The sequence below is a fragment of the Dreissena polymorpha genome, chromosome 3 (assembly GCF_020536995.1).
Source record: "Dreissena polymorpha isolate Duluth1 chromosome 3, UMN_Dpol_1.0, whole genome shotgun sequence".
Taxonomy (NCBI): domain Eukaryota; kingdom Metazoa; phylum Mollusca; class Bivalvia; order Myida; family Dreissenidae; genus Dreissena; species Dreissena polymorpha.
The window spans coordinates 48,599,225-48,617,117 of record NC_068357.1 but is presented as its reverse complement, the minus strand read 5'-3'; the positions used below and the strand labels follow the sequence as shown (position 1 = coordinate 48,617,117).

Genomic DNA, 17,893 nt, shown 5'->3' with positions numbered 1-17,893 from the left:
TAGCAAGGACCATATTAATTTGTCAGAATCATTCAGCAATTTTCAAAGTAATATTATTCAACATAAACTTGTTTAATTATTTGAATATTAACTTCTATAAACATAACTTATTAATGCAGTTTGTCAAAACAATATTTTTTGTAAAATGGCAATAAATAATATTATATAGTCATTTCTTTGTGACCATAATTGAAAAAAAAGCTTACTAGAACTGTTAAATTTTAATAATAATAACAATGAACTTATTTTGCTGTTTATTTTTGTTATTGGATCACAGGCTATATTAAAAGTTCTCTCCTGATGGTGCACCTGTCAAAGTATCACTTAGTAGTGTTTATTTTTTGCTTTTTATTATGTTTTGTTGAGTGCATATTATTGTATAATACTCAAAATATTACGTGACGTATTGACATATTGTAAATGTAGCATACCATAATTTGAATTGCTTTGATGTTAGCCTTAAAATAATGCTATAATGATTTTGTGTAAATAAAGTATATAAATGATATTTGCTTAATATAAATACAAGTGTTAATAACAAAATTAGTTATGTTGTCTTGTGTTTGAACAATTTATTTGTTTTGTTTTTAAATTCATTTATTTAAAATAAAATTATAAATATATCATGACAGCGACTCTTTCAACATATATGCATAACCACAAATGATGTAATTACTTAATAAATAGAACAATTAAGACAACCAATACACTTCAATTTATAAATAAGAGTATCTCTTATCTAAACATGTCAACAGGTAAAGTAATGACCGTGCATGTTAAACACAATATTTTGACAATTCATATACAAGTAACAATTGCATAAATAAACAATTACAATGTAACAACAAATTTGAATTATTGAAACAAATGATGTTGATTTAAAAAAAAACATATTGTCAATATGCTTACAGTGATGATGAGCAGCAAGATGCTGAAATCAACATGACCATGTGTACCTCAAGGTAATCATTCAAATACACAATTGATGATAGCTTGAACTTATAACACAATTAATCAAGATATGTGTTTGTCAGAAACACAATGCCCGCATGATTTACCATGCATGTGTATCTCATGGAGCTGCTCGTTTTGAGTGGTGAAAAGTCAATATTCAAATAATTAAACAAGTTTATGTTGAATATTATTACTTTGAACATTGCTGAATGATTCTGACAAATTAATATGGACCTTGCAACGATCACCACTCAAAATGCGCAGCTCCATGAGATACACATGCATGATAAATATCAAGCTGCTATGTTCAATATTGCAAAAGTTATCAAATTTTACCCAAGGTTAAAGTTTTGGGACAGAATGACAGACAGACAGGACAAAAACAATATACCCCCGATCTATCGATCCGGGGCCATACAAAATGAAATAATGCACCAATGATTTTTGTACATGTTTAAAGTGAAATTACATTTTGAATATGTCTATAATTGATATTTAATATTATTTAATTTTAGTGCTGCGATATCAAAATCAGTTTCCTTTAATCTGAAAAGAAGGTGAGGCATTAATTATGAAAACATTATTATTGCAATTAACTTACATGCAATTTCATAAACAGAAATTGTATATATATATATACATGTACATGCATATAATTTGCAAAATAAAAACACTCGCTATCAGACGAATGCATTATTTACATTTTAATATAATACAAACATATCTTGAATATCAAAAATTGTAATGGTAAATACATCTGACTTTAGACATGATGCACTTATTTCAGATATACACCATCGATGGCTGAGAATGGCTATAGAAGCGCAACTATTTCTCCTCCAGACAAACCTTCACCTTCGTGGTATGTATGTTATGTATTTTAAAATATAATAAATTATTCTACACAAGCATCTAGATAACAGAAACATGTGCATAATATGGATGACTGAACCTAAAGTGTTATCATTTGACTGAACCTGAAGTGTCATCATTATTTACCATTTTTCATTATACAAAAAAGAAGCCATTAAAATATTTACTGTTTTTGAAAATGAAATAAAAATTGAATAATTATACCATGTTTTTAATATCCATTTAGTTGCAGTCATTGCAGTCTACATGAACGTAATGCCTTGAAGAAGAGAAAGCTGGAGCTTCAAATACAATTGTTTGAGGCCCATAATCTATTGAGGAATAGATTATTTTGTTATTTGTTATTATTGTGTTATGAAGATATAGTTTAGTTATATTAAAAAGTTACATGAAATTCATCTTCATTGTGTATTTCTTATGATTTTTGGAAAAATTGTATACAGTAACTTTAGTAAGTTTAAAATGCTCTAAAAGCTTAAATAGTTGTTTCAATTAAAAATGCAAGTCATTTGCATTAACAGGTCTGAAAACATGACTTATTCAATGTGAATATGACTTGCGTTCTGACAAAACTGGGCATAATGCACGTGGGTCAAGTGTCGTCTCAGATAAGCCTGTGCAGTCCACACAGGCTAATCAGGGACGACACTTATCGCTTTTACATTTTTCGTTTAAATGAAGTCTCTTCTTAGCAAAAATCCAATTTAGGCGTAAAGTGTAGTCCCTGATTAGCCTGTGTGGACTGCACAGGCTAATCTGGGATGACACTTTACGCACATACATTATGCCTAGTTTTCTCAGATCACGACACCTATGATATAAAAAAATGTATTTGCTACTACATTCTTGTAACGAAGGCCATCTTCATTTCCATGGTAATTTTCAGGAATTACACACAATATGAAATTATAGTATTAACATAAATCAGACATGCACATATAAGCACCAAGGGTGCTTTACATTTTGCTCAGGTACAAGATGGAGTGGAGGAGCATTTATTTGAGGTCAAAGTAATGAAATTCTTTTAGAAGAAAATCATAGAAACTTAACTGTCGCTCATAAAGTTATTAAAACATTGCGGTGAAAAATTCATATTGATTGCTAGGTTTGCTTTTATATGAGCTATGGTGTTGTTATGGAATATCTGTTACTATGTAGTAGAATTTACAATGTATTTTTTTTAACCTGTTGTAAATCAGCTGGTGCTCATCAGCCGGATTCATGAATGGAGTCAGAAGCCATCTCTTGTACGGATAACCTGAATCTCCCAGGAGATATTGGTGTTGGTCATGGACAATGTTCTGCTCCATGATTTGATGTAAGCCGCTTTGCATTCTGGCACCATGGACAGCACCAGGCCATCGCGGTACAATGTCTCTAATAAGACAATTGGCATCAAAAATGATCTGTAAAAAAACATTATATGGAGATACAAACATAGTATTAATATTCTTTTCCACTTCTATATTTTTTTACCACTGTTATATTTGTAGCATGGTACACTATACCATATTAGAAAAACATATGTACAACAAATAAGTCGTTATATTAAAATGTCATTCACAATCCATGCATTTCAGTATAAAAAGAGAATATACGATAGAAGAATCTTACATTTGCTCCCAATTAATTATTGGAATTTTTTTGGCATTTTAAACCAAATAAGCATGTTTATTGTGCACATTAGAAAAGGTTATCAGAATAAATCATAAACTGTATGCATATATTAAAAATGTGTTTATATTAAAGATTAAACTTTTAAAAAAACATTGAACACTGATTCACAAAGTCGAAGAATTAAATAAAATATAAATAGCTATGTTTTCGATATTTTGAAAATAACAACATTACCTGAGTGTTTATGGAATGATATCCCATCCGGTTGACATACGCCGGTTCATCCACATGTGGGGCTTGTATTTGGACATGTGTACCATCTATTACCCCAATTGCATTTGGAAATCTGGCAATATTGTAGAAATCCTCCTTTATTTGGCGGATTTCTCCCGCAGCAGTTGGTAGATTTATGAATTGTCTTACAATTTCAGGCTCTGTCAACGCATCAGTAACCTGTGTAATAACCCGTGAAACTGTGGGTTGAGAAACCTCATGGACATCACCATCATTTAGTTGAATGGTAGATGTCGCAAAATATCGTAATGAAATGAGAATTTTTTCGATACTGTTCAAACTATTGTTTCTGTTGTTTGTTGGTGCAATTACAGGAGTAAGTAGGTCATTCAGAAATAAAATCCCCTGTCTGTCCAAACGGTAGCGTTCAATAAGTTCAGAATTTTGTAGACTGTCTAGTAAATCTACCCTGTGAATAAAACGTCTAGCCATTCTGAAAAAGCAAATCAATTATTTAAGCAAATAAACAGAAAAATAGTTTGCACTTACTTCATAATTCTGTGTTTATAGTAATACACACATTCGTAGACATTGCAAAAGGGAAAGATAAACACAATCTGACATGCGATACAGTATAACCACATTGTCAGATATGTAAACACATCCCAGGCACAAGTACATAAAGCCTGCTTGTGCCCTGTTATTTTCATTTCTTCAAATATATGATACATACTGAGAAACGACGTTAAATGATACAAAAATCTATAGACCAGTTGAATGTTATTGTTTACATTCGGGATTTTCCGCGCATGCGCACTGACTGGTTGGCAAAAACACGGGGTACAGTAACGTAAAACATGTATAAAGGGCTTTTGTTTAGTCAATAAATTGGTAATAAAACCGAAATAAACATTTAAACTATTAAAAAATAGTGCCAATATATCATATTTAGTACCGAATAAATGTATATTCACAAATAAAATTTCCTCTTCATAAATATACAACGTAGATATAAGCATAGAGTAAACGTGATCGGAAGACTAAATACCGACAATTTCTCAAAACAAAACAATACATAAGCCGTATTCTTTCTGATAGTGAGACTTAAACAAATTAGATTTTAAAAATAATAAAACATATATTAATTGTTTTAAAAAATATAAGTGGTGTAGATAGTGTTATTTTGTATTAGCGATCGATAGTGTCAGAGGTGCATTTAATAAATTATAAAACAATTACCCTAAAAAGCGGAATACATTACAATTTTTAAATATTGTGGTAATTTTATTTTACATTGAATGAATTTTCGTTTCGTTTACATTGAATGACAATATTAATATAATTTAGCATAAAAACGGAAAACCCCTGCATATTATGCAAATTTAACTGTCTTTGCATGTATATTGAAATATCTTTACTAGTAATAAGAAGTGATAAAAATCTAGCGTTTTATGAAAAATGTATATATGTAATTTATTTAACGCAATTATTTACCCTATTGTGATTGCTTGTGTTCATGATAGTGTTTCGTACACTGCAGTATTTTACCATCTTTACACGTAATAGAGGAGTTTACTTTTGCCGGTACCCGATAAATACCTTAATTGCGTAGCAGTAAAATTGCACAATATTTTAAAGAGATGACATAGAGGTATTGTAACATGTGTTTAATGACACTGATCTGCCACATGTGGTTTATGCAGGGACCCAAGTATAGGTCCCTGGGCTTATGACACCATGTTTTCTTTGTAATTGGTTGGACAGTATCCGATCATAACGAGATAATCGGGTTGTGATGAACAAAGGTGCAATTAAACACCGGGATATAAATGCTGCAACAAAAAGTGTAAAAATACCGGTAAGTGTGAACAATTAAATCAAACAATTACATTAATCAAGAGAATTTCATTAATGTGTAACAAGGTAAGTTTTTTCCAAAGACCCATACAATACATTTTACGGGTCTTTGTTTTTTTCCAGATATATAAAGGTTCAAATCAGTTACCCTATGTAACGTACATAAAATTGACATATTGGTTGTTTGTTATCATCCTTATTTGTTTTCGTTCATTAAATTTAATTTATTCTGAAAGAATTTCAATTTCTGAGAATGTTTCAACTGAAAATGGTCGCGAAGAAGTGCCAAGTAGAGATTTTTGTGGTTACCACATATCGAGCTATTAGATTGTGTTCCACTCCAGTTGTTAGTAAAAACAAATAATAACAACAATATAATCGTTCCAAATCTTCTCTATATGCGCTTATAGGAATTCTACCTCTTTTTGCCAACCAGTGGGCGGAGTCTAAACTTTGCAGGCGCGCGTGACGTCACTCGTCAACTGGTCTATTGTTGTAATCATGGAATGAAATTCGCGTTAGATGACAACAATTTTACTTCCGGTAGAGTGTTTAAAAACCGGACTTTGAAAGTCAACGGAAAACATATCGGTCAGTCTCTGTTAAGAACGGTGATACATTTCAAAGAAAAAACATACCTTTGGGATGGATTTTGGTCGACGCCATTTTTAAGGTGATTTCGTTGGACTTAAGGGAGGTGTATGTGTCCCTTAACTTTGAGGGAAAACGGTCAACCTAAGGCGTATTTCTAAGGTTAGGAGTTTTGTGAATATGACTTAAGGCATTTCCTCAAATTTAAGGGGAAAACATAAAAAACTTAGGCAAAATGACAACCTTAGGTTATTTTTCTCCCTTAGGTGGTTGGTGAATACCGGCCAAGGTTAAGTATATCGGTTTGTATCTTGTTTGTATGTATTCAACCATTTTGCGATGTATTAATTGTTATCCATTGTACACTGCTCATATACACACTAAGCATCAATACTAAAAACCGCTCAGCCTTTTCTTATTAAAAATATTTGCATGCATTTAATACTGCAACACGTATCAATAAGCGTCATCGTAGCACTGTTTTTTCACAGCGCGATCTACATCTAATATTGTTCACCTTTTTGCGCTGCAGTTTATTCATCTCCCTCATTCTACCCAGCATCCCCAATCGTTCAGCAATGTCGTCCATGTGCTGGCTATCCACGGGCCGCTTCGTCTCTCAATGATCACCTTCTCCTTGCCAGCGTAGACCTATGGTTTAAACACAATATATGTATTGATACAATACTATACCATAATATATTAAACGGAAAACTTTGACTGTGTCAGCAAGAACGAAACCTTAGCATTGCACAAAATTCTCCATTTATAACATAACAACACATTAAAGGTCAAATTTATTAACGAAGAAAAAACTGAAAACACAGCTACACCTGGAAAAAGAATTATAATTATCGCTTGGTCCTTTATTAATGGTTCATTAATTAAAATAATAATAATAACAAAAAGATGTTTAGACGCTTCTTAGAGTTGTGATAAACATTTGGAGGATGTGTTTATTAGGCACGGGTTTTAAACTATGTTGGTCGGTCTATAAGAAGCATATTATTACGCTGAAAAAACCAAACCATGTAAAACAAAACTCGCTATTAAAATAAGTAAGAACGTTTTCTTTTAAATTGCTTTGGATATGTAAGTCATGAAAATACGTATACGGTATGCATGATTGAAATAGTTAAGCAATCCGTTACTGGAATAAGTATGTTCACTTAGTACCGGTAAACTACGTAACCCAGAGCATGTTGAAGTAAGGAGTAAGGTAACTAGCCGCCCTCATAAACTGAAATATAAGTTAAGGACAAATCCAAACAAGCTTATGAAAGGAACAATCCAAAGACCTTTGACTTTGTGCACGTCTTGTCTTCCTTCCTGTGGCACATTGGTTGACGCAATCCACCCACCAATGGGCACACGCAGTACTTGGCAGTATCGTCCCATGGATTAAGAACGTTATCAAGATTACCATCTTGGGCCAATTTCAATAACGGAATTTCCTCTCTGAAACGACATATGTTAGTTCGCAAAATGCGGCTTGTGTGTGTCAATGCAATTGGCTGGATTTCAACAATAAGCTGCGGAAATTATTTTGAACTCAATCACTAATTGTGTGCAAAGGGTATAATCCTTATATGTTCCAAACTTCTAAAATGTACGTTCATCTTTTAAACAAAAACAAAACAATTTAAACATTTACACACGTGAACACATATTTACTATATTGTGATAATTATGTGTCTTTGTTTTCTCTCCATAATAATAAAACATAAAACAAAATCCATGTTTCGCTTATTTATATATAAAAAGTACTATTTTTTCCTACATTTCACTAAAAACAATAAACCAATTCAAGCCAGAAATATAACCCACCTCCATGACTCGCTGAAATCGTCCGGGTCTTCTAATGAAAAGAACCAATCCCAGTACCTTTCTCCCTTTGGCTCGGTGACAGTACCGTTCCTGTGGGTAAAGTCGTCCTTCCAATCATTGTTGAAGTAACCACAAAGTCCTTCGGTGTCGTCCATGTCTTCAGGAGACGGGAAGATCTGAACGTTCATCGTCTTCCAGAACTCGCCCACGTGGTAGTCCACGTTAATCATGGTGCCTTGTGTAAGGTAGAACTAAAAAACGGAATGAATGATAAGTGTGACATTTACGCAATTCCACTCAGATTCGTGTTTAACGATAGGTATAACTAAACACTGCAATGAGTGATACAATGTACTTTCAAGCAAAGATTTCCTAGTATATTCGAATCAATGACATCTTATCATCATGTCTAGCAGCAGAGGAAACTAAATAACATAATGTGTGATAAGTTCGAATATACACATATGGTTAGTGTGGCATTTTGATATTTTCACCTCGGATATTGCAATACAAATTAAGTAATTTCTGGCACAACGTATCTTGTTGTATGCACCATTCCATAAGGGAATGTGTGATAATTATCACTTTTCACAACTTTAATTGGTATTCAATATTATGTATTTTGAATCATTCGCAATGTTAGATGTCCAAGAAAATTACCGAATGAGTGAATTCATAAGTATTCATACAACACTCATTAGTGAAAAGTCGTTCTTATACAGTTTCTCTGAGTAAATGATCCTTCACTTACAGTATGCATGTACCCCGGGAGTTCCCTAACACTCATGATCTTCTCTGTGTTCTGGATCGTCTTGATCATGTGGTATCCCCCACAGTGGTTGATAGCGAACACGTCTTTGCCCGCATTCACCGTCACACCGCATGTACAAGCGCCTACCCCATTGCATATCTCGGTTTCTATTTCGACCTGACAGAGACAAACAATTGAAAATAATCAATATCAAGAACATGCAAAATATATATTTCTTAAAATCTAGATTTTTATAACTAGCTCAACCTTAACCGTTTTTATAAACCCTTTGTACATATGCAGTGCGGCTTCTTCAATTGTAAGACCAGTTTCAGAAACAAAGATCGCCGTTCGTTTTTTTCACGTAAAGATTTGAATTTAATTGATTGGATAACTAATCTAGCTGTCGTATTTCACCATTTCACCTTTGGACTCAAGCCCGTTGGCTTATTTGTCAGCAACTTATAAGTTGCGACGTTCTTGATTAATCCATAAATTTGTTAACCCTAATTGTTCTAACATTTCTTTTATTTGTGACGCCCAATTGTTTTTGTTATAATTGATTCCGTTGTCGGCGTCGTTTTTCAATAGGAGATAAACTTGTTTTATAATACTATTTTCATTTAAATTTAAGATTTTTATCCAATATCGGAACATAATAATTTTTCTGTGTTCATTGCATCGGGATCCTACCTAGTTCTCCGTATAATCCTACAAGATTGGTTGATGTTTTTACACACAATAATTTGCGTAAAAATTTTGAATGTATTAGTTCTATGTCTTTTGCCATATGATTACCCCAAACTTCAGCAGAATAATTGAGAATTGGGGATATTAATACATCAAATAATTTGAGTTTCTCTTCTAATTTAAATTCATATTGATTGAACACGGAAAATAATTTATGCATAGCTTTTGATGCGTGTTCTGAGATGTTCTTTTGAGTTCTGTTCCAGTTTCCGTTTTTTAAGAAATGGACCCCTAAGTATTTAAAGGAATTGACAATTTCGAGCTTTTCGTTGTTTAAGAAGAAATCTATATTCGTATATCTGGTGCTTCTTTCAAATATCATGATTTTTGTTTTTAAGGTGTTTATCTTTAATTTCCATGTATTGCAGTATATCTCAATGTCCTTTAGCATAGATTGTAACGCGGCGGGTGAAGTCGCAAATAAAACTTGATCGTCTGCATAGAGTATTAGAAATAACTTTATTTCATTGATGGAAAATACATTGTCGATATTCGAATTGATATTGTTTAATATATCGTTCACGAACATCATAAACAGTAGCGATGAGCCGCAGTCACCTTGTTTTACTCCTTGGTGTGAGTATAGGATATCCGATAGCTCATTATTGTTTTTCACTACAGATCTGACCGTGGAATACATCGCTTTAATAGCATTAATAATTTTCGTGCTTATATTTTGTGAAGTGAGTTTTTGCCATAAGAATGGAAGATTGATTTTATCGTAGCATTTTTCATAATCGATAAAGGCACTATATAATTTATGTCCACTATGAATGACTTTTGCTATTATAGCTTGTAATAGGAAAATGCAGTCAGTAGTGCTTTTTCCTTTTTGGTAACCAAACTGATTTTTAATTATAGTTTCGTTTTTTTCTGTCCATTTTGTAAGTCGGTTGAAAATAATTTGCGAATATATCTTGGCAAGAATGTTGTTTAATGTTATACCTCTATAGTTTTTAGCTGAATTCGGGTCACCCCCTTTAAATATAGGTACAATGTAACCTAGTCCCCAGCTTTCTGGATACTCGGCGTTGTTGAACAATTTGTTATAAAGTGTGTAGAGGTACGGAGATATGATATCAAATGCGTTTTTTATAAGTTCTGCTGATATTTCATCTGGTCCACACGCTTTGTTGTTTTGTTGTTTAAACACTGCTTGATGTATTTCATTTAAGGTTATTTCGCAGTCTAAATCTGCATCGTTAATTAATGTATTTTCTGCATTTTCGTTATTAAAATTTTCATTTGTGGGTTGCGTTTCCCCTAATAGATTATTGAAATGTTCAAATAGGTCCGTTATCTGCAGATTGTTTTTCTTTTTCTTTTTATTTGTGTAGCTTTGTTTAACTGTCTTCCAAAATTTTCTAGGCTGGGATTTAGCAATATTTTCGAGTTTTTTGCCTTGGTTGATTTTATAAAGATATTTGGCTTTAATTCTAATTTTATTATACATAGTTCTCCGTTGTGAAAAATGAATTCTGTTTTCGTCTGATTTACAACGGTTGAATACATTTCGTGCATTATTGAATTCGCGTTTCGATTCATGACACTCTTTGTTAAACCACGGTGGTTTTTGCTGTGTACTGCGATTATGTGAATTCAGATTACCCCCTTTAAACGATTTACTAAAAACTCGCGTTGCTTGCTCATGCATGAAGTTCGTGAGCAGATTTACCTGATCGACCGTACCCATGCTATTTAAATCACGAAGTTTATGTAAATTTGCATTTAATGATTCTCGATAGACGTGAATTAAATCTTGGTTAAATATTAATTTCGTTTCCGTTACATTTTTCGCATTATTATCTTGAACAGTATCTAATATGCGATTTTTCAATTTTAATGACAAATACAATGCGGCATGATCTGAAAAGTTATTCCAATTTAGAACTTTAAAGTCATTGAGAATATGAGTATGTTCTATATTAATAAGTAAGTAGTCTGTGACGCTGAGACCTCGTGTTGATAAGAAAGTATATTGTCCCGTTTTATCGTTTTTAAATCGTCCGTTCGCTATAATGTGACCTGTAGATTTGCATAGTGAAATCAATTTTTGTCCGTAGTTATCTATAATGCGATCAGCGTTAAGGCGAACGTTTAGATTGTCAACATTTTTGTTATCCTGCACGTGGTCTCCCGTCACATTTAAGTATATATCATTGCTAATAATATCTGATAAATTTCCAGTCCTAGCATTGAAATCACCAACAATACATGTGGCCCCAAGTGGCCCATAATGTTCTATACCTTTTTCGATTTCCTCGAAAAAATCGAAGTCATGGCCTATTAACACTTTCGAGGTAACTGGTGGAATATAACATAAACAAATGAATACATCTTGGTCGGTAGTTAATATTTCACTGCTTATCTTTATCCATATTATGCCATTTTTATTGTGTTCAATAACTGATATTTTATTATTTAGTTTTTTATGAAAATAAACGCTAAGGCCGCCGCTATAACGACCTTTCTTTGTTCCGTGACTTTTGTTTCCGAAAAGATGGAAAGAGATGTATTCATTTATTTCTAGGTTAACATTCAGTTTTGAGTGTGTCCATGTTTCAGAGAGTAAAATTAAGTCATGTTCTGCAATAAAGTTTAAAAAATCTTCATCATTAATTTTTCTTACTAGTCCATTCACGTTCCAAACGAGAGTTCTTAGTTCCTCCTTTTGGTCCTAGCATGTAACTTCACGGAATTGGTCGCTGCTGTTGTTGCGCACCATAAGTCGGGAGCCAGCCCACTTGACTTGCTTCCCGGCTGATTTTTCCCAAACAAACAATCCGAAATACGTTTTGGATTCGTTCGATGCTTTAAACAAATATTTTACTGTTAAAAAACCCCACCACGTCCATATTGTTGTCCCAAAATGTTTCGTCACCGAAATGACGTCACACAAGTACGTCATAAATTGCGTAATCAAGTGATGAAAATAAAATACGGTAAGCTGGTTCTGTAATATATTTCAAAGAAATATTTAACGACTAACAAAATTGATGGGATAAATTGATTACTAGGTCGGTGCCGAATAAAGCGAAGTTCATTTTGCTCTGCCCGTAAATCTGAACCACTCAACATATTAATGGTTGTTCATTGCTGAAATTAAATTCAATTATTGAATATTAAAATTGTTCATGGTTCATATAAATTGTTCATGTTTGAATAGTTTATTCGGTATAATAAAATAAATATTACATGTCTGACAGGGTGACAGTAAATTTGTCAACTTTCGGAAAAATACTGTCAACCTTGGCTTCGCCTCGGTTGACAGTATTTCCTCAAGTTGACAAATTTACTGTCACCCTGTCAGCCATGTAATATTTATATAATGTATATACTCTTTTTGTTTTATTGGTATAGTTTCAAACTCTATTTGACATGCACATATCGCTGTGACATATCGCTTAGCAACATAAAAATCATACAACAAATAAGGAAAACACAGATAAATAGACATGATTTTAATGTTCACCCATAAGGACTGTTAATATTGCAATTTATCATAAGACAGTGTTGAAAACGTTTGCACTCCCTTAATTAATTTATACACTAACAGTTCTCCCAAACCCACCAAATGATATTATTGAAGATATAAAATCAGAAATATTTAATTTCATATGGGACGGTAAACCTGATTTAGCAAACTCAATTAATTCAATCAGTAGAATATTGTGGTATCAGACTAACGGATATAGATTCATTCCTGAAAGCAATCAAATGCAGTTGGGTCAAAATATATTTAGATACCACCAATACGAATAAATGGAAATTATTCTACCAGAAAATCCTTAAAACATATGGTGATGCCTTACTTTTTAAATGCAATATCGACAGCAATATCTTAGACGAAATTTCAACCAAAAACATATTTCTATCGATAATTATCACTTTTCACAACTTTAATTGGTATTCAATATTATGTATTTTGAATCATTCGCAATGTTAGATGTCCAAGAAAATTACCGAATGAGTGAATTCATAAGTATTCATACAACACTCATTAGTGAAAAGTCGTTCTTATACAGTTTCTCTGAGTAAATGATCCTTCACTTACAGTATGCATGTACCCCGGGAGTTCCCTAACACTCATGATCTTCTCTGTGTTCTGGATCGTCTTGATCATGTGGTATCCCCCACAGTGGTTGATAGCGAACACGTCTTTGCCCGCATTCACCGTCACACCGCATGTACAAGCGCCTACCCCATTGCATATCTCGGTTTCTATTTCGACCTGACAGAGACAAACAATTGAAAATAATCAATATCAAGAACATGCAAAATATATATTTCTTAAAATCTAGATTTTTATAACTAGCTCAACCTTAACCGTTTTTATAAACCCTTTGTACATATGCAGTGCGGCTTCTTCAATTGTAAGACCAGTTTCAGAAACAAAGATCGCCGTTCGTTTTTTTCACGTAAAGATTTGAATTTAATTGATTGGATAACTAATCTAGCTGTCGTATTTCACCATTTCACCTTTGGACTCAAGCCCGTTGACTTATTTGTCAGCAACTTATAAGTTGCGACGTTCTTGATTAATCCATAAATTTGTTAACCCTAATTGTTCTAACATTTCTTTTATTTGTGACGCCCAATTGTTTTTGTTATAATTGATTCCGTTGTCGGCGTCGTTTTTCAATAGGAGATAAACTTGTTTTATAATACTATTTTCATTTAAATTTAAGATTTTTATCCAATATCGGAACATAATAATTTTTCTGTGTTCATTGCATCGGGATCCTACCTAGTTCTCCGTATAATCCTACAAGATTGGTTGATGTTTTTACACACAATAATTTGCGTAAAAATTTTGAATGTATTAGTTCTATGTCTTTTGCCATATGATTACCCCAAACTTCAGCAGAATAATTGAGAATTGGGGATATTAATACATCAAATAATTTGAGTTTCTCTTCTTATTTAAATTCATATTGATTGAACACGGAAAATAATTTATGCATAGCTTTTGATGCGTGTTCTGAGATGTTCTTTTGAGTTCTGTTCCAGTTTCCGTTTTTAAAGAAATGGACCCCTAAGTATTTAAAGGAATTGACAATTTCGAGCTTTTCGTTGTTTAAGAAGAAATCTATATTCGTATATCTGGTGCTTCTTTCAAATATCATGATTTTTGTTTTTAAGGTGTTTATCTTTAATTTCCATGTATTGCAGTATATCTCAATGTCCTTTAGCATAGATTGTAACGCGGCGGGTGAAGTCGCAAATAAAACTTGATCGTCTGCATAGAGTATTAGAAATAACTTTATTTCATTGATGGAAAATACATTGTCGATATTCGAATTGATATTGTTTAATATATCGTTCACGAACATCATAAACAGTAGCGATGAGCCGCAGTCACCTTGTTTTACTCCTTGGTGTGAGTATAGGATATCCGATAGCTCATTATTGTTTTTCACTACAGATCTGACCGTGGAATACATCGCTTTAATAGCATTAATAATTTTCGTGCTTATATTTTGTGAAGTGAGTTTTTGCCATAAGAATGGAAGATTGATTTTATCGTAGCATTTTTCATAATCGATAAAGGCACTATATAATTTATGTCCACTATGAATGACTTTTGCTATTATAGCTTGTAATAGGAAAATGCAGTCAGTAGTGCTTTTTCCTTTTTGGTAACCAAACTGATTTTTAATTATAGTTTCGTTTTTTTCTGTCCATTTTGTAAGTCGGTTGAAAATAATTTGCGAATATATCTTGGCAAGAATGTTGTTTAATGTTATACCTCTATAGTTTTTAGCTGAATTCGGGTCACCCCCTTTAAATATAGGTACAATGTAACCTAGTCCCCAGCTTTCTGGATACTCGGCGTTGTTGAACAATTTGTTATAAAGTGTGTAGAGGTACGGAGATATGATATCAAATGCGTTTTTTATAAGTTCTGCTGATATTTCATCTGGTCCACACGCTTTGTTGTTTTGTTGTTTAAACACTGCTTGATGTATTTCATTTAAGGTTATTTCGCAGTCTAAATCTGCATCGTTAATTGATGTATTTTCTGCATTTTCGTTATTAAAATTTTCATTTGTGGGTTGCGTTTCCCCTAATAGATTATTGAAATGTTCAAATAGGTCCGTTATCTGCAGATTGTTTTTCTTTTTCTTTTTATTTGTGTAGCTTTGTTTAACTGTCTTCCAAAATTTTCTAGGCTGGGATTTAGCAATATTTTCGAGTTTTTTGCCTTGGTTGATTTTATAAAGATATTTGGCTTTAATTCTAATTTTATTATACATAGTTCTCCGTTGTGAAAAATGAATTCTGTTTTCGTCTGATTTACAACGGTTGAATACATTTCGTGCATTATTGAATTCGCGTTTCGATTCATGACACTCTTTGTTAAACCACGGTGGTTTTTGCTGTGTACTGCGATTATGTGAATTCAGATTACCCCCCTTTAAACGATTTACTAAAAACTCGCGTTGCTTGCTCATGCATGAAGTTCGTGAGCAGATTTACCTGATCGACCGTACCCATGCTATTTAAATCACGAAGTTTATGTAAATTTGCATTTAATGATTCTCGATAGACGTGAATTAAATCTTGGTTAAATATTAATTTCGTTTCCGTTACATTTTTCGCATTATTATCTTGAACAGTATCTAATATGCGATTTTTCAATTTTAATGACAAATACAATGCGGCATGATCTGAAAAGTTATTCCAATTTAGAACTTTAAAGTCATTGAGAATATGAGTATGTTCTATATTAATAAGTAAGTAGTCTGTGACGCTGAGACCTCGTGTTGATAAGAAAGTATATTGTCCCGTTTTATCGTTTTTAAATCGTCCGTTCGCTATAATGTGACCTGTAGATTTGCATAGTGAAATCAATTTTTGTCCGTAGTTATCTATAATGCGATCAGCGTTAAGGCGAACGTTTAGATTGTCAACATTTTTGTTATCCTGCACGTGGTCTCCCGTCACATTTAAGTATATATCATTGCTAATAATATCTGATAAATTTCCAGTCCTAGCATTGAAATCACCAACAATACATGTGGCCCCAAGTGGCCCATAATGTTCTATACCTTTTTCGATTTCCTCGAAAAAATCGAAGTCATGGCCTATTAACACTTTCGAGGTAACTGGTGGAATATAACATAAACAAATGAATACATCTTGGTCGGTAGTTAATATTTCACTGCTTATCTTTATCCATATTATGCCATTTTTATTGTGTTCAATAACTGATATTTTATTATTTAGTTTTTTATGAAAATAAACGCTAAGGCCGCCGCTATAACGACCTTTCTTTGTTCCGTGACTTTTGTTTCCGAAAAGATGGAAAGAGATGTATTCATTTATTTCTAGGTTAACATTCAGTTTTGAGTGTGTCCATGTTTCAGAGAGTAAAATTAAGTCATGTTCTGCAATAAAGTTTAAAAAATCTTCATCATTAATTTTTCTTACTAGTCCATTCACGTTCCAAACGAGAGTTCTTAGTTCCTCCTTTTGGTCCTAGCATGTAACTTCACGGAATTGGTCGCTGCTGTTGTTGCGCACCATAAGTCGGGAGCCAGCCCACTTGACTTGCTTCCCGGCTGATTTTTCCCAAACAAACAATCCGAAATACGTTTTGGATTCGTTCGATGCTTTAAACAAATATTTTACTGTTAAAAAACCCCACCACGTCCATATTGTTGTCCCAAAATGTTTCGTCACCGAAATGACGTCACACAAGTACGTCATAAATTGCGTAATCAAGTGATGAAAATAAAATACGGAAAGCTGGTTCTGTAATATATTTCAAAGAAATATTTAACGACTAACAAAATTGATGGGATAAATTGATTACTAGGTCGGTGCCGAATAAAGCGAAGTTCATTTTGCTCTGCCCGTAAATCTGAACCACTCAACATATTAATGGTTGTTCATTGCTGAAATTAAATTCAATTATTGAATATTAAAATTGTTCATGGTTCATATAAATTGTTCATGTTTGAATAGTTTATTCGGTATAATAAAATAAATATTACATGTCTGACAGGGTGACAGTAAATTTGTCAACTTTCGGAAAAATACTGTCAACCTTGGCTTCGCCTCGGTTGACAGTATTTCCTCAAGTTGACAAATTTACTGTCACCCTGTCAGCCATGTAATATTTATATAATGTATATACTCTTTTTGTTTTATTGGTATAGTTTCAAACTCTATTTGACATGCACATATCGCTGTGACATATCGCTTAGCAACATAAAAATCATACAACAAATAAGGAAAACACAGATAAATAGACATGATTTTAATGTTCACCCATAAGGACTGTTAATATTGCAATTTATCATAAGACAGTGTTGAAAACGTTTGCACTCCCTTAATTAATTTATACACTAACAGTTCTCCCAAACCCACCAAATGATATTATTGAAGATATAAAATCAGAAATATTTAATTTCATATGGGACGGTAAACCTG

The 17,893-nt window shown here is 32.8% G+C and overlaps 1 protein-coding gene and 1 long non-coding RNA gene across 2 annotated transcripts; one reads left to right on the top strand and one right to left on the bottom strand.

The window, feature by feature from the left end:
• The first annotated feature begins 819 nt into the window (after positions 1 to 819).
• LOC127875077 (uncharacterized) lies at positions 820 to 2,221 on the top strand. The gene is made up of 3 exons (XR_008047251.1): positions 820 to 962; positions 1,742 to 1,816; positions 2,054 to 2,221. It is a non-coding gene; the product is annotated as an uncharacterized LOC127875077 (long non-coding RNA).
• Positions 2,222 to 7,400: 5,179 nt separating this feature from the next.
• On the bottom strand, positions 7,401 to 15,952 carry LOC127872200 (uncharacterized). Its single transcript, XM_052415529.1, has 4 exons — positions 15,935 to 15,952; positions 13,509 to 13,685; positions 7,954 to 8,204; positions 7,401 to 7,584 (listed from the first exon to the last, which is right to left on the bottom strand). The coding sequence occupies exons 1-4, from the start codon at positions 15,950 to 15,952 to the stop codon at positions 7,401 to 7,403; spliced, it is 630 nt and encodes a 209-aa protein (XP_052271489.1).
• Between the last annotated feature and the right edge of the window lie 1,941 nt (positions 15,953 to 17,893).

Coding starts and splice junctions, on each gene's coding strand:
- LOC127872200 (XM_052415529.1), bottom strand. Junction 8,205..13,508: donor TCCCGGGGTACATGCATACT/GTAAGTGAAGGA, acceptor TCCGTTTTTTAG/TTCTACCTTACACAAGGCAC. Junction 7,585..7,953: donor GATTTCAGCGAGTCATGGAG/GTGGGTTATATT, acceptor ATGTCGTTTCAG/AGAGGAAATTCCGTTATTGA.